The sequence below is a fragment of the Caretta caretta genome, chromosome 6 (assembly GCF_965140235.1).
Source record: "Caretta caretta isolate rCarCar2 chromosome 6, rCarCar1.hap1, whole genome shotgun sequence".
Lineage (NCBI taxonomy): Eukaryota > Metazoa > Chordata > Testudines > Cheloniidae > Caretta > Caretta caretta.
In genome coordinates, this window is record NC_134211.1 from 61,189,798 (window position 1) to 61,212,049 (window position 22,252).

Here is a 22,252-nt window from a genome sequence, read left to right on the forward strand (position 1 = left end):
ACACCAATTTTTTTTTCAATTACCCCATCTTACAGATGCCTTGTTCATTTTGCCTCTGACTTGAGTAATAAATTCTATCCTTTTATAAAATGTCTATGATAATTCATATGGATCAATTTTAGATTTAGGGAGATAGTAAAAACTGGCGTTATAAAGGAAGTCTATCTTCATAATCTAGATTTTTGTTGAAGTCATATCTATTCATTTTACACAAATCAAAGTGATAATATAATTATAATTTTTGTCATAATGCCCCAGCTCTGTATTTATCAAACAGAGCTGAAATAAAAACTCAGAATATTCAATAAGAAAGCACCAATACTAAAAAATTACATGATATAATGACAAATATATATCATATCATACCATAATACCTAATATTGATATTCTACATTATCAAAAAATAATTTAACTGAGGAAGAATTCTCCTCTCTACTCAATGGACACTTGGCACTCTCAAGTTCTCTGTTGTTTTCAAATCATTAAACTAAAATTGTCCATCTGTACATTTCTCCCTCTTTTCTCTTTCCTTGGAGCAGGAAGACATTTCATCCTTAACTGTGGTTGAGACTAGTGTCTCTTAGTAATCCCCACAGGGAACTGACTTTGCCTGAGAGGTGAACTAGAAGATCTAAAATGACCTTTTTGTCTTTTCTTTTGATTCAGTGGATATGGTTTAGACCCAGGTGTGATTTAGCTTCACATTTCCTAGTCATAGAATCATAAGACTGGAAGGGACCTCGAGAGGTCATCTAATCCAGTCCCCTGCACTCATGGCAGGACTAAGTATTATTAGGCCAGGGGTAGCAACCTATGCCATGTGTGCCAAAGGTGGCACGTGAGCTGATTTTCAGTGGCACTCACACTGCCTGGGTCCTGGCCAACCGTCCAGGGGGCTCTGCATTTTAATTTAATTTTAAATGAAGCTTCTTAAACATTTTAAAAACCTTATTTACTTTACATTCAACAATAGTTTAGTTATATATTAAAGACTTATTGAAAGAGACCTTCTAAAAACATTAAAATGTATTACTGGAACACAAACCTTAAATTAGCATGAATAAATGAAGACGCAGCACACCACTTCTGAAAGGTTGCCGACCCCTGATCTAGACCATACCTGACAGGTGTTTGTCTAACCTGCTCTTAAAAATCTCCAATGATGGAGATTGCACAACCAGTTTCTATATTAGAAATAATTGAAATAATTTCCATTTGCTCATAATTGCATCCAGTTAAATGATATATTTTCATAGGATTTCCCTATGCTTTACTCTACCTTGCACCACGCAGGGCAGAACAATCCTTGTCAAGCAGGTATACTGGGTTTCTAGTCTAGCCAGCCACTAACTTCTCTTTATTGAGCACCTTGCTACTGTCCAGCATACAACAGTTGCCAGTGATTTTGTTTGGGCTGCTCTACTTATATGTTCTGTTTGAAAAGCATGGCTCCAGCTTCTGCACAGTTGTCCAGGAACAATGGTTTATGCAGCTGTAATGAATGTTCAGTTCCCTACAGCAATTTACCTAGTTAGATTTAGGTTTGCAGCTGCAGTAGTTAGCCATGAACTTCCAGATCTCTCTCAGAGCTTGGCAAAGCAAAGGGATTTCCCCTGAGAATGGGAGGAGAAGGAAATCATAATGACCTTGGCACTTCAAGCAAACAGCTGTTGCTGGATCTGTGACCAGTATTCTTAAGCCCCTGCGTCTGTACCTATAGCTCTGGGTGTCTTCACCTGACATTGGACACCTGTTCTGGGGATAAGGGAGGAGGAAAAGTGAGGGGCCAGACACCAAAACCATAATGAATCCAGGAAAAAGATATATTAAACTGCAACTCTTGTCAGCCTCAAGAGCAGCATCCTTGAGAAGTTGGCTCCATCTCTGAAATACAAATAATTAAACCAAATTAAAACCAACTTTAATTGTATTGCTGTAAGATTTCTTGACATAATCATCCAATTTAAAATGACATCAAATGTGACCTAATTTACTCATGTCTGTAGCAGATAGAAAGTATTTCTAATAAATCATATTGTCAGCTTCAATATTGTACAACTTTATCCACGTCAGTAATTTATAATTCAGAAGTCAGTCTATCCTCATCAGTGTTTACACTAACATCCAGTTTTGCAGTTTAAAAAAGTAAACTTTTTTCTGACATGGAAAAAAGATTTTTCCCCAAGCCTCTCTGTCTGTATATGTGTGATTTCATGAAAAAAGCATGTAAAGAAAAAAGGAATGTGCTTAATCCTGGCATGTTAACTCCTGTCTTTCATATCTCTTTTTCTGTAATCAGTTCTAGGATTTAGTGTTGCCTGAAACCCAGCCAAGTGTATATTCTGTTCTCAGTTTAGTCTACCAGTCAGCCCACTGATTTCTTCAGTGCAGTTTATGGTTGCCATCACCTTTAACTTTAGCTACAGGTCTGAACACCTGTTGGCTCAAGTTGTAGCAATCTATGCTGGGCCTTGTGATTTTTGCAGGCTGTACCGCTGTATTCAAGATGGTCATGGAGGAATCTGATCAATGTTATGCAACGCCTTCAGATTTCTAGTTCCTGGCAAATTGACTATGGGTCTTTCGTTTTGGCAGATTTCTAATGTAAATCCTGTTACCTGCAATTGTTATTAATGATTGTTTTTAGAAAGCTATTGTAATTTACACTTGACAATATAGTTCTTAGAGCAGCATTTGCTCCATTTCAGCCTCTGTTCCTCCTGTACTGGTTATAAACTCTCTGAAATAAACCAGCTATTCAGCCATGATGATCCTGATTTCACTTTAAGCATCCCCCCAAGGTAATACGGGCATTGTTGTACTCTCTATGAATAATTGCCTCTTCATAAAGCAAAATTCACTATACTTTATACTGGCCACCAAGCAGATTCACATAATGTATTTTTACTTTCTCTACAGTTCTTGATGATTCATATACTTTACTCTGTTTAATCTATTTACCCCCTGTGAAAGGAGTTTTATTCATCCTTATATTTAACAGTGTACATGTACTGTGTTTTTGTCTCTTAAGAGTACTACATATATCAATCATTGTAATGACCACTATAGTTATAATTAAGTTGGGATTTTCATATCCTATTTTTACTCACTTACAAGTTTCTCAATTTTTTTTCTTTTTAGCCTGAAATTTCCCACACTTAGACCTCCCAGCCCAAATGAGAATATTGTTGAGAAAGTCTGAGCAAAATCCATTCATCCAATAAGTTACAGAAGGTTGAAAAATGTGCTTTTTTGCATTGCAAATATCTTGGTTAATGCTTTTTTGATGACTTATAACTCAGAACAGGTGAATGTTTAAAAACTTTTTTTATGTCCTGTTCTCACTAAAGACTGATCTCCAGGCTACTTTCTTTTTTAATAGTGAAGTTATAAGTGATTGGAAACTGAGTTTTGTGCATAGGTTGTAGGAAATTTCCTATCACTAAGATTCTGTTGTAATTAATGTCTATTTAGAAATATTCCCCTGGGAAAAGATATGATGGGCATATATGCATCACAGGTGCAATGCAGTGATAATATAATTCATTAAGAATTCAGTACAGAAAAACTTCAACACAGAGTTTTTGATACAGAAATATTTTTAAAGATTCAGATGGCAGGAGAGAAATTAGATTTCAATAGAGGAAAGATGTTCAGGTCTTTCTTTGTTGAATTTGTGCAGCCTATAAATGATGCTTTGTCCCAGCTCTGTGATTATAAATTTAACAGATTACAAACTCTACTCTTGCAGAGCTTATAAACTTCATAAGGGCCAACTTTAACCTCCTCTTCCATGGCCATAGAGGTCCTCTAAGGCTGCAGAATTGACCCTGGTCTATTGCATAAGGGACACTGGATGGAGGGGGACTCTACAGGTAGTGTGTACCCGTTTATTGTACTGAGCTGTGCAGCAGACGGCAGAAGAGCCAGGAAGTCATCGTTGCAGTAGGATGGTACAGAAGAGCTACTTTTAAACAGTTCCTGCTACCCTTTTCCCATTGGGAATGACATAAGGGCCAACTGGGTCTCCCTCTGTATGCATGCACATTTATGTACGTGTGTTTATATATTGCCACAGATATGTATAAATGTATGACAAAGATATTTTAAAAAACAGTAAAGTCTAGCATTAATTAAGGATTTCAAATATCAGCATTCCTTAGCTCTTTTGCTGTTTTTAAAATCTCTTGGAAAGGTGCAAAAACAAGATGAATTCAAGACTTGTAGTTTCAACTATTTTAAAGTTATCTGAGTTCAAAATTTCTGATTGAAATATATGGAGAAGGTGTGTTTTTTCATTCTCAAATAACTCAAAAATAGTCCAACTAGTTTTCCTGAAGCTCTCCAAATCCCATTTGGACTGTCACCAAGCACACAAAATTTCTCTCCAAAATTGTTCGAGAAAGCATTCTGAAAAGAAGGCTTAGAATGGAAGTTGGAATTTGCCCTTAAAGGTGACCTACAAAGAAAAAAAAGAGGGGTTGTGCATCTTTTCTTGTTTTCTTATAAAACAAAGGCCTGCAAGGTTTGTTGTTCAGGTTTAAAGGTTTTTTCCCCTCTTACCTCAGAAGTGTCAGGAATGTCACATTTAGTCTCTGCTGACTTTACTAGAGGACTAGTTGGAGATGTAAGATGCAGGTTGTGAGCTTTCTCAGACATGAAGGGTCAGATTCAAACCCACTAAAGTCAATGAAAAGATAGATTCCTATTGACTTCTATAGGCCTTTTATCAGACCCCAATAGAAGTGGTTGGAACCATGTTTTTTTCATAAAGAGATCTCTCCCGTTCCCTGTCAACTGTTTATTCAGACATTGACAACAAATAAGTGTTAACTAAACAAAAAGCAGATTTTTTTGCAATTTTTATTAATTTGTTACAGGGCAAAATCTTAGATTGAGATTGCAAAATTGTCAGGTAGCACACAAGGTGGATGGGGAATGATGCTGTTGTCAGAGGACTTCATTGCAGAAGTTAGAAGGTTCAAATGCGTAATGGGCTTCAGCAAGAGAAAAGATGATATTGTAGTTTAAGACACTGGATTGGTTCCAAGGAGTACTGGGTTCTATCCCTGTCTCCAGTATGGTACAGATTTCCTATGTGATGCCAAGCAAGTCACTTAACCAACGTTTTCTGGGTGTCTTTCCTAAGATACATAGTGGTTGATTTTCATGAGCTGAGCATTCACAAAAACAACTGAAGTCAAGGGAAGCTCTGGGGGTGCTCAATATCTTGAAATTAAATCCAGCCCTAGGTGTCTCAAGTTAATTAATGGGTACTCTTGAAAATTTTGGTTTAAATACATCTCTCTTTCCCATTTTGTAAAATGAGAGTACTTCCCTAGCTCGCAGGGATGGTGTTAAGATAAATACCTTTCTATTTGTAAGGTATTCAGTGCTTCAATGCTAAATGCAATGGAATAACCCATGATGGAATAAAATAATTCCTTATTCCAAGCAGGGTTTGGATGGTGTATGATAAGCAAAACATGAGACCCCTCATTGAATTTTGGAGATAAAAAGAAATATTGAAAAACTGCCTCATTAAATTAACTAATGCTGGTTGTGAATTTTTTGACGAAGGCATTTCGCCAATCCATCAAACCTGACACTTTTTGCAGAAATTTTCTATGAAAATTTCATTGGGAATGTCCAGAGTGGAATTCCTGGTCAAAACAAGAGACAGAGAAACTGGTCCGTCCCAGAATAGCCAGTGGTTAGGCCTTGGATGAGGGAGACGCAAGTTCTAGTCCCTACTCTAAATAAGGCAGTGTAGAGACTTGAACCTGAGACTCTGCTGTCTCAGGTGAGTAGCCTAACCATTGGGTTATTGGCTATTCTGGGATAAGTGACTCTCATTTTTCATTTAAAAAAAAATCAGATTTCAGTTTTGTTCCAATGCAAAATGAAACAAAATTCTCAAATCTCAGAATTTTTCACAAAACAGAATTCTTGTCTTTTGGCCAGCCCTACATTTATCATCATCCATCTCTGGCAGCTTTCCTGTGGGAAAAATTGTATGTTATCATATAATTTATTTACCATAATCCATACACACATTATGGGGAAAAAATAGGATTGCACAGATAACTTGAATTCTGGTATTGCCTAACTTTTGAGTGCTTGACTTTGCAACCTTAATAATGTTTCTTTTATATATTCTTGAAGGGAATTTATATTAAATTTGATAAACCCTTTTAAAACATATACTTCACTGTCATCCCTTTAAAACAGGTGAGGAAATAGTTTCCATTTCTAGCAATATTGTCTGAATTGGGTTGTTGTGGTATTACAATTGATTTGGCTATTACTGTGGACAAGGCAGAGAACTGTGAAAGTAGTGATGATTTAGTTGGCGATTGGTCCTGCTTTGAGCGGGGGGTTGGACTAGATGACCTCCTGAAGTCCCTTCCAACCCTGATATTCCTTGATTCTAGTGGAAAGCCTCATTTAAAAACAAAGGAGTAGGAAAGTAAAATGACTGGAGCGCTATTAAAAATGTTAATCCTGTTAATATGTGCTAAGGTCAGAGAGCAATTCATTCTGTGTCAAAAGATAAGAGTTCATTTACATCACTATTGGAGTTTCAGCTTTCCTGACAGACACCAAGTTAAAAAGCAATTGAACTAGAACAGGCAAAGGATTTGGAAATGTCTTAATAGTGGTCAGACAGGACAACAAACAAGACAGTCCTTAAACCAAGTGATTCATCAGTCTACTTGCCAGGGAGTAAGGCAGTGTGAAAATAAGACTGCGTGGTAGCATACTGGTTACACAGGATGCAGAACTCCCTCGTCCCCACCCCAAGCTTTCTGTGTGAGATAATTAAGGGAGCATATTAGACTTTCTTTATCTAATGAACACCATACAACAAATGCACTATAATTATCAGTTGACTCTTCTCACGAGAGCCTGCTACAACAGGAGATAAACCATTTCTACAGCATAAGAGTCATAGAGCCAGTGCTCACACATTTAAAAGGCAAAGGCTTCTATTCTCACTACTTCCTAATACCAAAGAAAAGGGAGGATGGAGACCCATACTAGACCTCAGAGTGATCAACAAATTTGTCAAGGCTCAGAAGGTCAAGATGGTCACGTTCATAACAATTATTCCAGCATTAGTAGAAGGAGACTGGTTCTCAGCCCTCGACCTTCAAGATGCATATTTCCACGTCTCGATCATACCGAGTCACAGATGATGCTTCAGGTTTACCTTAGACCAAGACCACTACCAGTACAGAGTACTCTCTTTTGGCCTCTCATCGGCCCCCAGAGTATTCTCCAAGGTCCTCTCAGTAGTGGCGGCCCACTTACCCTCCCAGGGCATCATGATTTATCCTTAATGGACAATTCTGTCTTCGGGACACATTCCTTCATTGAAGCCGAACAAACACCCATATCACATTGAATCTATTCCAGAGTCTGGGCCTATAAATCAATGCACAAAAATGTGACATTGATGCCAGTATAGAGGTTAAAATTCACAGGAGCTGACATCAACTCCATCTGGGCGAGGGTGCTCCTCCCACATCACAGATTCCTAAACCTCTCCATGCTTCAAGAGACAGTGCAATCCAGCCCCCAAATTTCAGCCAGACACTGCCTCCAGCTTCTGGGGCTTATGACTACAGACACATAGGTTATAGCTCATGCCAGACTGTGCATGAGATGCCCCCAAGCATTCAGTTTGGTTCGGTTTACAGACTGCCTGTCATACCTACCTACAAAAGTAGACTAGATTTCAGATCTGGTGCCAGCCCAAAGGCATCACCCCGGATAAAGCCACTCTACCTGTAATCCTAGACTATCTGTTCACTCTCAAAAAATCGGGACTCTGTATTAGCTTGTGTGACAAAGCTCTGTCCTTATCTCTGTGGGTCTCACGTTTCCTGGCGGATTTCACTAGCCTCAGAGGTTCACTGTGACCCTCCACATAGCCCTTCTCTCTCTAGAGGCAAGGGTCACAGCCTGCTGAGCCATTTTCATCATAAGCCAGGGAGGTGAGGAGAAGCTATCCTCCCTTGCACAGTCTCTCTCGTCTCCCAGTCTCAGTGATTCATCAGGGGGCAAAGGAGGGAGCCCGGGCCCACCCTCTACTCCAGGCTCCAGTCCAGGGACCCTAATAGTACCAGCTGTAGTGGATGACTTTTTAGAAACAGGGTGTGTACAATTCCCTGAGCTACTTCCCCATAGCAGTCTCCACTTCCTCAAGTTCCACTTCGCCCTTACCTCAGGGCCTCCTTCCTTGTGCCTGATATGATGTGTACTGCTCAGTCTCTCCAACAGCGCAACTTCCTCCTGCAGCTCGTGACATGAGCGCCCACCTCACTATCTGGGAGGCTGTTAACTAGTTTCAGCCAGCCCCTGATTGGCTTCAGGTGTCCCAATCAACCTAGCTGTCCTCCCTGCCTTCTGGAAAGATCTTAATTGGCCCTAGGTGTCTTAATTGACCTGGAGCAGCTGCCATTTGCTTATTCTAGTAACAGGGATTTGTTTAGCCTGTGGCTAATATATCTGTCTCCCATTACTTTACTACAGCCATCTGGCCTTGCCCCGTCACACTTGCTAAAAGTCCACTTGGCAGCAATTGCAAGCTTCCACCAGCAGGTAGAAGGGTACTCCATTTTCTCCCACTCAACTACAAATAGGTTTCCTCTTTCCTCAACCCAGACTTCCTACCCCACAATGAGTAGAGCCCTGCACGGATACAAAATTTATATCCATGGATGCAGATATCCCTGGATATAAAGTGGATATTGCAGGGCTCTAGTGACAACAAGCGAGATCAGCAGGGCCATGGCCAGCTACCGGATCAAGAACCTCAGTGGCAAAAGCATCAGCAGGTTGGGCCATTGCTCACAGGAGCCAGCATCCAGCCTGGGCAGCTCCTCCAGCATGGCTGTACCACTCACAGCCCTTCCTACTGGAGCAGGCGCCAGGTTCACAGGTAACTGTCCCTGGTCACCCTAGTTTGTGCAAGCGGCTCACACCCTCCCAGACAGGAGATGCACATTGCTGTGTGGAAGGGACAGCTGGGTGCTTTTGCCACTGTGGTTCCTGGTCGCTGGTCATGGCCTGGCTGATCTCACTCGTTGTCGCTAGAGCCATGCAACTCCACAGATATGCACATCTGCAGATATAAATTTTGTATCCATGCATGGCTTTAACAATGGGATCTTAATCTAGTATGAAAAGGACACCACCATTTGAACCTATGGCCACTTGTCCTTTAACTCACCTCTCCATGAAGACAGCATTCCTGATCGCCATCACCTCAGCAAGAAGGATAGGAGAAGAGATAGTGGCTCTGAGGGCGCATTCCCCCTGCACAGTGTTCTTCCCTGACAAAGTCATGCTTAGACCACATCCAAAGTTCACTCCCAAGGTGACTTCTGCATTTCACATGAACCAACTCATTCACCTTCCACCTTCCAGACTTCATCAGGATAATCAGGAAGCCATCCTCCATATGCTCAACATGAGGAGAGCCTTGGCCTTCTATTTGGACAGGACAAGAGTTTTTAGAAAATCTCTGAGACTCTTCCTCTTCCTTGCTGATAGGTCAAAAGACACAGCAGTTGCTGCTCAAAGCTCTCCAGTGGGTCTTGAACTGTATCAAACTCTGTTACCAGATTTGCAGTGTAACACCCCCATCTTCAATACGCGCACACTGTATAAGATCGGCCCCTCGTCTGTCGCCTTCTCCAAGGGTATCCCTATATCAGAAATCTGCAGAGCAGCTCCCTGGGCATCTGCACATACCTTTGCGAAGCACTATGCCATCTTGGTGGACTCTGCTTCAGATACCATATTCGGTGCCCCAGTAGTATCATCCATAACAGGCTCGACTCTGAATCCCCAGCCTTCGAGATGTGTGTTTTTATGGGTGCTCCGTGACCCACCCTCCTCCCCTTGACCACTGAGTTCTTCTCAGTGACTCTGTGCTAGAAAAGGAATTGAGGAGGGTACACCCGTGCAGCGCTGGGTAGCCTCGGGGCAGAGGATGACGGGGCAGCAAATGCATGGGCTGAATGGATACTACTACTAAAGTTCTCCGATCAGCAGGGCAGGGATGCAGATACCCCTAGAGTGGAGCACCCATAGGGACACACATTTTGAAGAATCATCATTTCTGCGCAAGGTGATTAACTTCCCCTTGTCCTTCAGCAACACCTTTTATCCTTGTATTATTGCATATATATTAGGCAAATAGATCCATTGCTAATGGTGAATAACAATGGTACCTCTTTTTCCTGTGTCTCTTTGGAAAGAAAAGATATTAGATCTGCTTCCATTTATATTATCCATTTCTTAAACTGGGAACTTATTCCCAAGGCATTCAGTTTTATAAAAGTAACTTCATTCAACCCTATCAAAGGCCTTTTTAGCAGTTAACTAAGAGTAGTAGAGGATTTTTTTTTATCTTGGTGAGTGTAATGTTCCTAGTACCCATATAAGATTATCTGTATTGTTTATAAATCCTATTTGGTCTCTGATAACTTAAAATTATCTCTAAGAGGTAGTTTGTTCACCAATATGTTGGTGAGAATGTTACATCTCAGTTCAATAAAGAAACTGGATTATATGATGTAAGGTTCTTTCCAGGTTTGGGAACAACAGCTGTTGTAGTTGGAAGAGGACTTACCAATTTCCCTATAAATGTTTATAATATTTTTATTGGTAACCCATCTCGATCTAGGACTTTACCATTTTTCATATCATTTATAAATACTAATTTTTTTCCTCTCTGATGAATTATTCAAGCAGAACTATGTCTAAATGAAATATGAGGAGGTTCACATTATTTAACACTAAAAACTGTCATCCTTTGTGGCTATATGGGAGTACAAGAAGTAATAAGGCTGCCTAGTCCCCTCCTAGTAACCCCAAGCAACCATATGGATCTTACAGTTTGTGACTGAGAGCACAGAACATACAGGGAAAGCACAAGGATTGCTTGCCCAGTACTCCCTCTCCGGTCCCTAACAAGTGTCTCTGAGAACTATGCCTTCCCAGTGCTCCTCTTGGGGCAGCACATCTATTCGCTGTCCCATACTCCGGACTTTACCTCAAGGCACAATCTAGCTCATAATTTTTATTTTTCTAATACAAAAATAACTTTTGTAAATATTTTTATAATATGAAAAAACGTCTCCCATTTTTTTGCCTCTCTTCATTCCTAACCATGCGTGGAGGATTATGTTGATAGTTCGCTTTTCTTTTAGCTTTCTGCTTAACAGTTTATCCCCTTTATTCCCTTTTGTCCCTCTTTTCACAGAATAATTGTTTTGTATATCTGAAGAGCTTTTTCTGTTTTATCATTTAGCAAGGTGTTTAGCTTGCAACTTAAGTTGATGCATTTTTGTAGGATTTTGTTTGAACTATTTTTTTAATGATATGATTTTTGGTTTTTCATCTCGTGTACCAGTTGCAATCTATCTTGTAGTCTCACTTTTTCAACGGAGAGACTATTAATAAAATGACCTCTCATAACTGCTTTATTTGCAAAGAAAGACCCCTTAGTATGTAATCTTTGTTGTTATGTTCAAAATATGAGAAGATTTTTTAAATGACTGCTCTGTCTGGATCTTGTAACAGGAAACAATTCAGTGTGCCAATCTGTTTGGAGATTGATTTCTTCCCCACCCTTCAAATTAAATGTTAGTTTGGTTGGAACAAGAGCTGACCATGTAATTCTATGTTTATAGTTTGTTGGAAGACAATGTTAGTGATCAAAATTCAGTCTATCATCATATAAAGTTTATGTGGATGAGAATAAAATGAGAACATATAAAACTATCATCTGTTTATAAAGATCTAGATTTGTATCTCTCTTTTGTTTAGTGTCTGCTCTTTCTAATCTAGCATTCAATGTTAAAATAATATCCTAAAATTATTTCTCCTTCTTGGAAGGAATCTAGAAGCCTAAAGAATTTCTTTTTAAAATCTTTTTGCTTTTGGGATATACCAAGCTGATTGTAACTTTTTTGTCATTTAAATCTCCTTTGAGGATAATAAATCTATAATCAATAATTGTAATTTGATCTATTATTGGGAATTATTATTATGGGAAAAGAGCATATTCCTCTTTTTAAGGTTTGTTAGAGAATAATAGATTTGCCCCAACCATATTTCCTTGAAGTCACTTTTATTTTGTCTCTCTTTTAAATGTATTTCCATTATACAGATAAAGGATTTTCTTTAGTTTTGTACTGCCTTTGGCTCCAATTAAGTGCTGTCCTGAATGGGGATGCTTTCCTAAATATCAAGGCCTGTGCATCTCTTATCCACATTATGTAATGTTACCATGTTACCAAAATGTTACCATTTTATATATATATTTGCCGTGTGTATGGGTAACCGATTTAGACAAAATTCTTTTATATTTTATTTTAATTCAACAAAAACAATTATAGTTTTCTCTGTTATTTTGAATAGGTTTAAAATAAAAAACAAAATATTTTCTAAAACCATCAAATCCTAGTATATTACTCTGATTCTTTCTTCATTTGATTTTATGTTCCGTGACCTTATGCATAATATCCTACAATAATAGTCCAAAACCATTATGGTTTACAAAGTTATAACATAGTGCTGGGATATTTGTTATAAAATGCTGTGATTTTATGATGTTTAATTGTGGGGCAAGGAGAAATTTTTTGCGAAGGGACAGCAGAGTATACTCCAGAGCTCCTAAAAATAAGATAATGATATCTTTAATACCAATGCAAAGTAGACAGGTCTTCAGTATTGGAGGGATCATCCAAAATATCCACACAGTAAATTGTGTGGAACTGCGATCATATAATTACTAATTGTAGGTAAGTATGAGGAGAAAAATTTGAAAGTTAGCAGAATTTGAACAGCCAAGCAGTAGTATGTACTAAAGCTTGAGTGGTGCTAAGGTTCTTCTTGCCACTCATGTGCTGCTGACAGTCTGATACTGAAAAGTGATTTGAATGTATTGGAGGTTTTGTATTCCAAGAGTGGATTATACACAATTTATCCACTCTGCCTATTTCATGAAACAGATGGAAAAAGGCAGCAACATTATACTGCACCAGATCTCTCTCAGAGTACAGCTGGTTTCTACACAACTGTTGAAGTCTCAGGGAAAGGTGATGAGAGTTCCACACTAACCTATAGCCATGACTTGTAGTACTTGTAGAACACACTGAAAATAATCTTTTCCTTACTTCTTAAATGAGTCTGACATTTATAGGGCAGTTAAAGGAAGACAGTTCTCAAATTCATAACTGCTGCTGTGCTTCACATGTCCTGCTTCCTTCATTGCGACTTGGCTAACCCATTCCCTTCCTGTTGGGTTTCTGCTGGTGGTTCCACATTCTGCATGCTGTCTTAATAGTGGAATATGCTTTCCCGTAACTAGATTATCGGTTAGCCTCCTATGCTCCTCTGTGTTCTTGAGAAATGGGTTCTTTCTAGTGCTGGTGGTAAAATCATGTGTTTTAATGTTACGAATTCTTCATGTTGCAATAAACCTCAGTTGAAATGTTTCCCCATAAGACTTAGCTTTTCATATTTGGCTGGAAACTCTTCATGTTTGTGTAGCCATTCATTTTACGATAATCTATGGCTTTTAACTGTACCTCCCATAATGAAGAGCTGATTTTATACTCTGTTCTAAATCTTGTTATGAAGTATAAAAGGTAAGTAAATTCTCTAACCATTCCTAAAGATTGTGGTCATGTAGTAAAGGCTTCTCTTTCCTCTTTTATTTATTTTACTTTTACTTCACTTGTAGCATGAGCTTTTCTTCATTTCATTTTCTATTTTACTTGTAAAGATACCCTTATAGATGCTAAGATTTGCCACAAGTGATTTCATGTCTCAGACCAATCATGATTGATAGAGATTGTCAGCAGGTTTCTTGTTTTTACCATTTCCTCTGTTTATTTTAATTTAAAATGCTTTGTTTCGCATAGCGTTTGGTGCTTATGCCCATGGGAACAAGGCTTACTCTGCATTACAAGGCAATACAATTATAATTTAAATATAATAAAATCCTATGGACGTAAAGGTCAGGGCAGTGGAATGTGGATGCTCTGCTTTCTGATTGTTCCCTCCTGAGCCACCCTGGGGAATGATATTGGATGAGATCCCAATTTATTCAGAGCTTCTCTGCCAAAATATATTGGCAGCTAGGGGAATGTAGACAGAAGAGAAATCAGATTTCCTGTGATATGGGAGACAGGCACAGGTTACTATCTCTGGAGCAGCCTGTGAGTGAGGGAAGAATTACAGTTGTTCCAAAACCATCTGTCCCAGCAAGTCATGATATGGTGTATGATGGTACACTAGAATATTTACTTCAGGGTTATATGATTTTAAAAATCATGTAACCCTGATTTACATACAGATTTAAAAAATATCACAGGTACAAAACATATACAAATGATAAAATATGAAAAAGACAATTTACACAAAGCTCTAAAGTAGGTTTGGGCTATCAAACACTATTTTTGACAAGTAAAATATTTTTTAATAGAACAATATTCAAAAAATGAAACAGCCTATGAATGTGCAATATACAGTAAATTGGAGAATTGGCTAACTGATTAATCCTTCAGCTGTGTTGAAGCACAGTTTGTATTCAGCAGCTATGAGCCTAGGATTGGAAATGATCAAGTCTAGTTGAGTGTTTTTTTCACAGTTATGGATTCCTCTTCTACATCTGCTTTTAAAATTTGTGGAAAACAAATTATTTCCCACAGTGCATATTTTGCTAATCAGGTGAGTGATAAAGGATAAACATTAGATCACCATGAGACACTGCAAAGCACAGTTTAGCTTTGTCATTTGAAGTCCTCTGTGCTCATAGAATAAAAAAAATACCTCCAAGAGCTATGTTTGAAGCCAGCTGTCTTTTGTTGCCATTGTCATCTGGACGTTGTAAGAGTGGTATTCTGTCAGCACATTTTTTATATTAGATCTGCAAGTCTCAGCTGCTCTTTGCATTATAAATTTCTTGTTTTTGTTCATACACTAGCTCCACTATAGATTGGAAGGGCTTAAAGATGAACTCAGGAGGAATAGAGGCTACGACTCGAGAGTAACTATTATTGCTCAAAGGAGTTGGTTTTCATTCGCAAACGTTGCTTTGCGCTATGGGTTTCGGCTCCTTCTGTTCCCACACTTTGTTGAAGACTCTCTCTTGACTTGTCCACTAACATTTTTCCTCTCTCTAGTAGCTTTTATCTGTGTCCTTTGAGTCATATTTTTACTTAGTTTGTTTTATTAGATTGTTTCTATAGTGTTTGTGTGGGGTTTTTTTGTTTGTTTTTTTCTTTAGGACTGTGTTGTTGTTTCACTAGGTTTCATTCCAAAGTTTGCTGAATTTCTTGATTATTTTGCAACAGGCCCATTCTTTGTTCTCTCTTTGCATATGGTTTTCAATGAGAAATAGCATAGCCTCTTCAATTTTAAATAATATCCTATGCAGATAGGCCCATCTCTCCTTTTGCATAGTACATTTTGCATTTTCCTCAACTGTGACCCACTCACCCATCCAGCCCTCCCTCTCTCTCTCTCTCTCTCTCTTGCTCTCATATATACCATTATACCTTCCTTTTTGGTCCAGAATTGCTCTTCGAAGAGAAACATTTTCCTCTTCCAATGAGATTTTACTTTATCATGTACCTGAAAAATGGAAGAACAACTCTGGACCAAATCAGGGCATCACTGACATTTTGGAGTTTACCTGTGTAGTATTTTTGACGGGAAGGAGGGTGGTTTTAATTTTTAAACATAACAGTTTTTTTTCAGGGAAGAACAACCATAATCCACTCTAAGTTGCAACATTACCATCATAAGTTTTTTCATTACAATGAGTAGACTGTTATGCTGTAGAATCCAACTTGTTGTGTGAATATGCGTTTGGGGCAAGCTGCTGTGGAATGAAAGAAAGAGGTTTAGAAAACAAGGAAGGATTAGTTTCAGACTTAAAAGATGGCTCTAGTCTGAAAAGAGACTGAAAAATGGCACTTTGGGGTTCCACATTTATCACTCATAAATAATTTCCAGATCATGTGTGCTCAGTTTGCAGGCAGATATTTGTCTAGTTCCCACCCCCACAAACTCAACCTCAGATCTGAAAGTTAAGCTGGTCTCTTTCCTTCCTACCCTTCCTTCTTCAACACTAAAAAAGGTTTTACAAGGATTATGATGCCCTCAATGACACCTATGCAACCCTATTGCTGTAAATAGGTTTGCATGGGTGTAATTTATTGGCTTGTACTTGAAGTCTTCGTGAACAATTCTGTTGAAGGAGCACATGAAGGAAAAGGATCCAGCTCACACTTCTCACACTTTCATAGGGCTTGTCTTCCCTTCAAAGTTAATTTGAGTTATAACTAGTATTGTCTCTAACTTGAGTCCCATCCACACACAAAAACCTTGAACTAAAGTTTGATGGTGCTTTTTAACTTTTAACAGCTGGCTGGCCTGGGGGTATAGGCCACAGCTCGAGTTAAGACAACTCATCAACTACTAATCCAATTACTCTGTGCAGCTCAAGTGTCATTTCACAGTGTGACTTTCTGACTCAAGCAAGACTGAGAAAAGTTAACTCAAGTTATCTACGCTCAAGTTAACTCTGCAGTGAAGATATATCCTATATTGCATTGGCTTTGCAGGGCTAACAATAGTTGAAAACCAAAACTTCTGTTAGTCTCCATAGTAAGCAAATATGACTCTACTCAGACATGATTCACCACTGTTACTTCAATATTACACCAGTTTGAGTCTATTGACTTTACTGGAGTCACACCAGCATAAAACTGGAGTAACACAGTGGGAATCAGGTACACAAGGAGTAGATCTATTGATTAGGAAGATGGTGTTTTTACACAATCACTTTCCAAAGTAGATCTACACTATAAAAAGCATATTCATAGATTCATAGATACTAAAGTCAGAAGGGACCATTATGATCATCTAGTCTGACCTCCTGCACAACGCAGGCCACCAGAATTTCACCCACCCACTCCTGCGAAAAACCTCTCATCTATGTCTGAGCTATTGAAGTCCTCAAATTGTGGTTTAAAGACTTCAAGGAGCAGAGAATCCTCCAGCAAGTGACCCGTGCCCTATGCTACAGAGAAAGGCGAAAAACCTCCAAGGCCTCTTCCAATCTGCCCTGGAGGAAAATTCCTTCCTGACCCCAAATATGGCGATCAGCTAAACCCTAAAGCATATTAGGCATAGTACTTTTCTAAACTAGACTTAAACAGCTGAACAAATTCATCTGTCTCCAGCCAGAAGATGTTTGTGCAGCTGTGAAGCAGAATTGATAAATGTTTTCACAATCACCACATTCTAACTTGTTAGCATTTTTAATTTCTCTCTACGAAACCTCAGCAGCCCCACTGACAGCAGCAATAATCAAGTCTTCAAGCAGATTATGTTAATACAGGCATATTGTTGTTCTGGTCTGCACATAAAACACAAGGACTTAGGTTCAGGATCACTGTGGTCACAATTATATACAATGAACTTGGAATTTAATGTAAAATTGAAGTTTAATATGTATCTTTGAAAGCTGTATATTCATTTCTTAACCTAAAAATCTGTCCTTTAGGCTGGCTTGTTTGCGTTTTTTAATTGCTTATATCAGATTCAGACTGTCAACCAGTAAGTTTCTGCTTGAATATATGTATCCTATATATACACTATATAAAATTGTTAAGGTGTCAAATATTTAGAGCCTCTGACTCTAGATCCCAGGAGCTTGCCCATTAAATCGCCACATCTTGCTGTGCCTGTTAACTACTGTAGCTCATAGAGTCTGTGCTCTCTTTGCAGGTCCAGTCCAGGTGCAGCAGCAAGGAGAACATCCTCAGAGCCAGTAAGTATTGCTGCCTCCCTGATGTACTCTTGAACCATGACTCCCATTTTAGTTAGGAAGTGGGAGAACAAGTTAGAATAATATTTTGATGGTGTGGAAAGTGAAGAACAAGGGAGGGTTTATATGACTTTACAGCAGGAATAGAAAAAAAAAATAGGACAATGAAATTCAATCCGAAAAGAAAAAAAAAAAGGAAAACATTAGCAGCTTTCACCTTTCTAAAATAGCAGTTAGAGTCTGTGTTAATAGGTATTTTCCTCTTAATTCTTTCCCCCCGGATATTTCTCTTAGGGTATGTCTACACTACGAAATTAGGTCGAATTTATAGAAGTCGGTTTTTTAGAAATCGGTTTTATATATTCGAGTGTGTGTGTCCCCACAGAAAATGCTCTAAGTGCATTAAGTGCATTAACTCGGCGGAGCGCTTCCACAGTACCGAGGCAAGCGTCGACTTCCGGAGCGTTGCACTGTGGGTAGCTATCCCACAGTTCCCGCAGTCTCCGCTGCCCATTGGAATTCTGGGTTGAGATCCCAATGCCTGATGGGGCTAAAACATTGTCGCGGGTGGTTCTGGGTACATAACGTCAGCCCCCCGTTCCCTCCCTCCCCCCGTGAAAGCAAGGGCAGACAATCATTTCGCGCCTTTTTTCCTGAGTTACCTGTGCAGACGCCATACCACGGCAAGCATGGAGCCCGTTCAGCTCACTTTGGCAATTAGGAGCACATTAACCACCACACGCATTATCCAGCAGTATATGCAGCACCAGAACATGGCAACGCGATACCGGGCGAGGAGGCGACGTCAGCGCGGTCCCGTGAGTGATCAGAACATGGACACAGATTTCTCTGAAAGCATGGGCCCTGACAATGCATGCATCATGGTGCTAATGGGGCAGGTTCATGCTGTGGAACGCCGATTCTGGGCTCGGGAAACAAGCACAGACTGGTGGGACCGCATAGTGTTGCAGGTCTGGGACGATTCCCAGTGGCTGCGAAACTTTCGCATGCGTAGGGGCACTTTCATGGAACTTTGTGGCTTGCTTTCCCCTGCCCTGAAGCGCATGAATACCAAGATGAGAGCAACCCTCACAGTTGAGAAGCGAGTGGCGATAGCCCTGTGGAAGCTTGCAACGCCAGACAGCTACCCGTCAGTTGGGAATCAATTTGGAGTGGGCAAATCTACTGTGGGGGCTGCTGTGATGCAAGTAGCCCACGCAATCAAAGATCTGCTGATATCAAGGGTAGTGACCCTGGGAAATGTGCAGGTCATAGTGGATGGCTTTGCTGCAATGGGATTCCCTAACTGTGGTGGGGCTATAGACGGAACCCATATCCCTATCTTGGCACCGGAGCACCAAGCCGCCGAGTACATAAACCGCAAGGGGTACTTTTCGATAGTGCTGCAAGCTCTGGTGGATCACAAGGGACGTTTCACCAACATCAACGTGGGATGGCCGGGAAAGGTGCATGATGCTCGCATCTTCAGGAACTCTGGTCTGTTTCAAAAGCTGCAGGAAGGGACTTTATTCCCAGACCAGAAAATAACTGTTGGGGATGTTGAAATGCCTATAGTTATCCTTGGGGACCCAGCCTACCCCTTAATGCCATGGCTCATGAAGCCGTACACAGGCAGCCTGGACAGTAGTCAGGAGCTGTTCAACTACAGGCTGAGCAAGTGCAGAATGGTGGTAGAATGTGCATTTGGACGTTTAAAGGCGCGCTGGCGCAGTTTACTGACTCGCTTAGACCTCAGCGAAACCAATATTCCCACTGTTATTACTGCTTGCTGTGTGCTCCACAATATCTGTGAGAGTAAGGGGGAGACGTTTATGGCGGGGTGGGAGGTTGAGGCAAATCGCCTAGCTGCTGGTTACGCGCAGCCAGACACCAGGGCGGTTAGAAGAGCACAGGAGGGCGCGGTACGCATCAGAGAAGCTTTGAAAACCAGTTTCATGACTGGCCAGGCTACGGTGTGAAAGTTCTGTTTGTTTCTCCTTGATGAAACCCCCCGCCCCTTGGTTCACTCTACTTCCCTGTAAGCTAACCACCCTCCCCTCCTCCCTTTAATCATTGCTTGCAGAGGCAATAAAGTCATTGCTGCTTCACAGTCATGCATTCGTTATTCTTTCATCACACAAATAGGGAGATGACTACCAAGGTATCCCAGGAGGGGTGGTGGAGGAGGGAACGAAAATGCCACACAGCACTTTAAGCACAGCACTTTAAAAGTTTACAACTTTAAAATTTATTGAATGACAGCCTTCTTTTTTTGGGGCAATCCTCTGTGGTGGAGTGGCTGGTTGGCCGGAGGCCCCCCCACCGAGTTCTTGGGCGCCTGGGTGTGGAGGCTATGGAACTTGGGGAGGAGGGCGGTTGGTTACAGAGGGGCAGCAGTGGCAGTCTGTGCTCGAGCTGCCTTTGCTGCAGCTCAACCATACACTGGAGCATACTGGTTTGGTCCTGCAGCAGCCTCAGCATTGAATCCTGCCTCCTCTCATCACGCTGCCGCCACATTTGAGCTTCAGCCCTGTCTTCAGCCCGCCACTTACTCTCTTCAGCCCTCCACCTCTCCTCCCGGTCATTTTGTGCTTTCCTGCACTCTGACATTATTTGCCTCCACGCATTCGTCTGTGCTCTGTCAGTGTGGGAGGACAGCATGAGCTCGGAGAACATTTCATCGCGAGTGCGTTTTTTTTTCTTTCTAAGCTTCACTAGCCTCTGGGAAGGAGAAGATCCTGTGATCATTGAAACTCATGCAGCTGGTGGAGAAAAAAAAAGGGACAGCGGTATTTAAAAAGACACATTTTATAAAACAGTGGCTACACTCTTTCAGGGTAAACCTTGCTGTTAACATTACATACATAGCACATGTGCTTTCGTTACAAGGTCGCATTTTGCCTCCTCCCACCGCGTGACTACCCCCTCAACCTTCTCCCCTCCCTGTGGCTAACAGCGGGGAACATTTCTGTTTAGCCACAGGCAAACAGCCCAGCAGGAATGGGCTCCTCTGAGTGTCCCCTGAAGAAAAGCACTCTATTTCAACCAGGTGACCATGAATTATATCTCACTCTCCTGAGGATAACACAGAGAGATAAAGAACGGATTTTGGTTGAATGCCAGCAAACATACACTGCAATGCTTTGTTCTACAGTGATTCCCGAGTACGTGTTACTGGCCTGGAGTGGTAAAGTGTCCTACCATGAAGGATGAAATAAGGCTGCCCTCCCCAGAAACCTTTTGCAAAGGCTTTAGGACTACATCTAGGAGAACCGCAAATGCCAGGGCAAAGTAATCCTTTCACATGCTTGCTTTTAAACCATGTATAGCATTTTAAAAAGTACACTCACCAGAGGTCCCTTCTCCGCCTGCTGGGTCCAGGAGGCAGCCTTGGGTGGGTTCGGGGGGTACTGGCTCCAGGTCTAGGGTGAGAAACAGTTCCTGGCTGTCGGGAAAACCGGTTTCTCCGCTTGCTTGCTCTGAGCTATCTACAACCTCCTCCTCATCATCATCTTCTTCGTCCCCAAAACCTACTTCCGTATTGCCTCCATCTCCATTGAAGGAGTCAAACAACACGGCTGGGGTAGTGGTGGCTGAACCCCCTAAAATGGCATGCAGCTCATCATAGAAGTGGCATGTTTGGGGCTCTGACCCAGAGCGGCTGTTCGCCTCTCTGGTTTTCTGGTAGGCTTGCCTCAGGTCCTTCAGTTTCACGCAGCACTGCTTCGGGTCCCTGTTATGGCCTCTGTCCTTCATGCCCTGGGAGATTTTCAGAAAGGTTTTGGCATTTCGAAAACTGGAATGGAGTTCTGATAGCACGGATTCCTCTCCCCAAACAGCGATCAGATCCCGTACCTCCCGTTCGGTCCATGCTGGAGCTCTTTTGCGATTCTGGGACTCCATCATGGTCACCTGTGCTGATGAGCTCTGCATGGTCACCTGCAGCTTGCCACGCTGGCCAAACAGGAAATGAGATTCAAAAGTTCGCGGTTCTTTTCCTGTCTACCTGGCCAGTGCATCTGAGTTGAGAGTGCTGTCCAGAGCGGTCAGAATGGAGCACTCTGGGATAGCTCCCGGAGGCCAATACCATCGAATTGTGTCCACAGTACCCCAAATTCGAGCCGGCAACGTCGATTTAAGCGCTAATCCACTTGTCAGGGGTGGAGTAAGGAAATCGATTTTAAGAGCCCTTTAAGTCGAAATAAAGGGCTTCATTGTGTGGACGGGTGCAGGTTTAAATCGATTTAACGCTGCTAAATTCGACCTAAAGTCCTAGTGTAGACCAGGGCTTAGTGACATTAGAGTCTAAGCTATGTATAGTGTGATAAATGATATACACCCCATCATAGTGCAGTTCCTGCCTGGGCTTTTATCCCCTTTCTTTGGAGT

At 40.9% G+C, this 22,252-nt stretch overlaps 1 protein-coding gene across 26 annotated transcripts in view; it reads left to right on the top strand.

Moving 5' to 3' along the window:
- GPHN (gephyrin) overlaps positions 1-22,252 on the top strand; it is a 587,889-nt gene that overhangs the window by 447,624 nt on the left and 118,013 nt on the right. For all 26 annotated transcript variants that reach the window (XM_048851950.2, XM_048851956.2, XM_048851955.2 and 23 more), the window contains one exon: positions 17,824-17,866. In XM_048851950.2, coding sequence (XP_048707907.1) covers positions 17,824-17,866 — 43 coding nt within the window. The remainder of the gene's footprint in view (positions 1-17,823; positions 17,867-22,252) is intronic.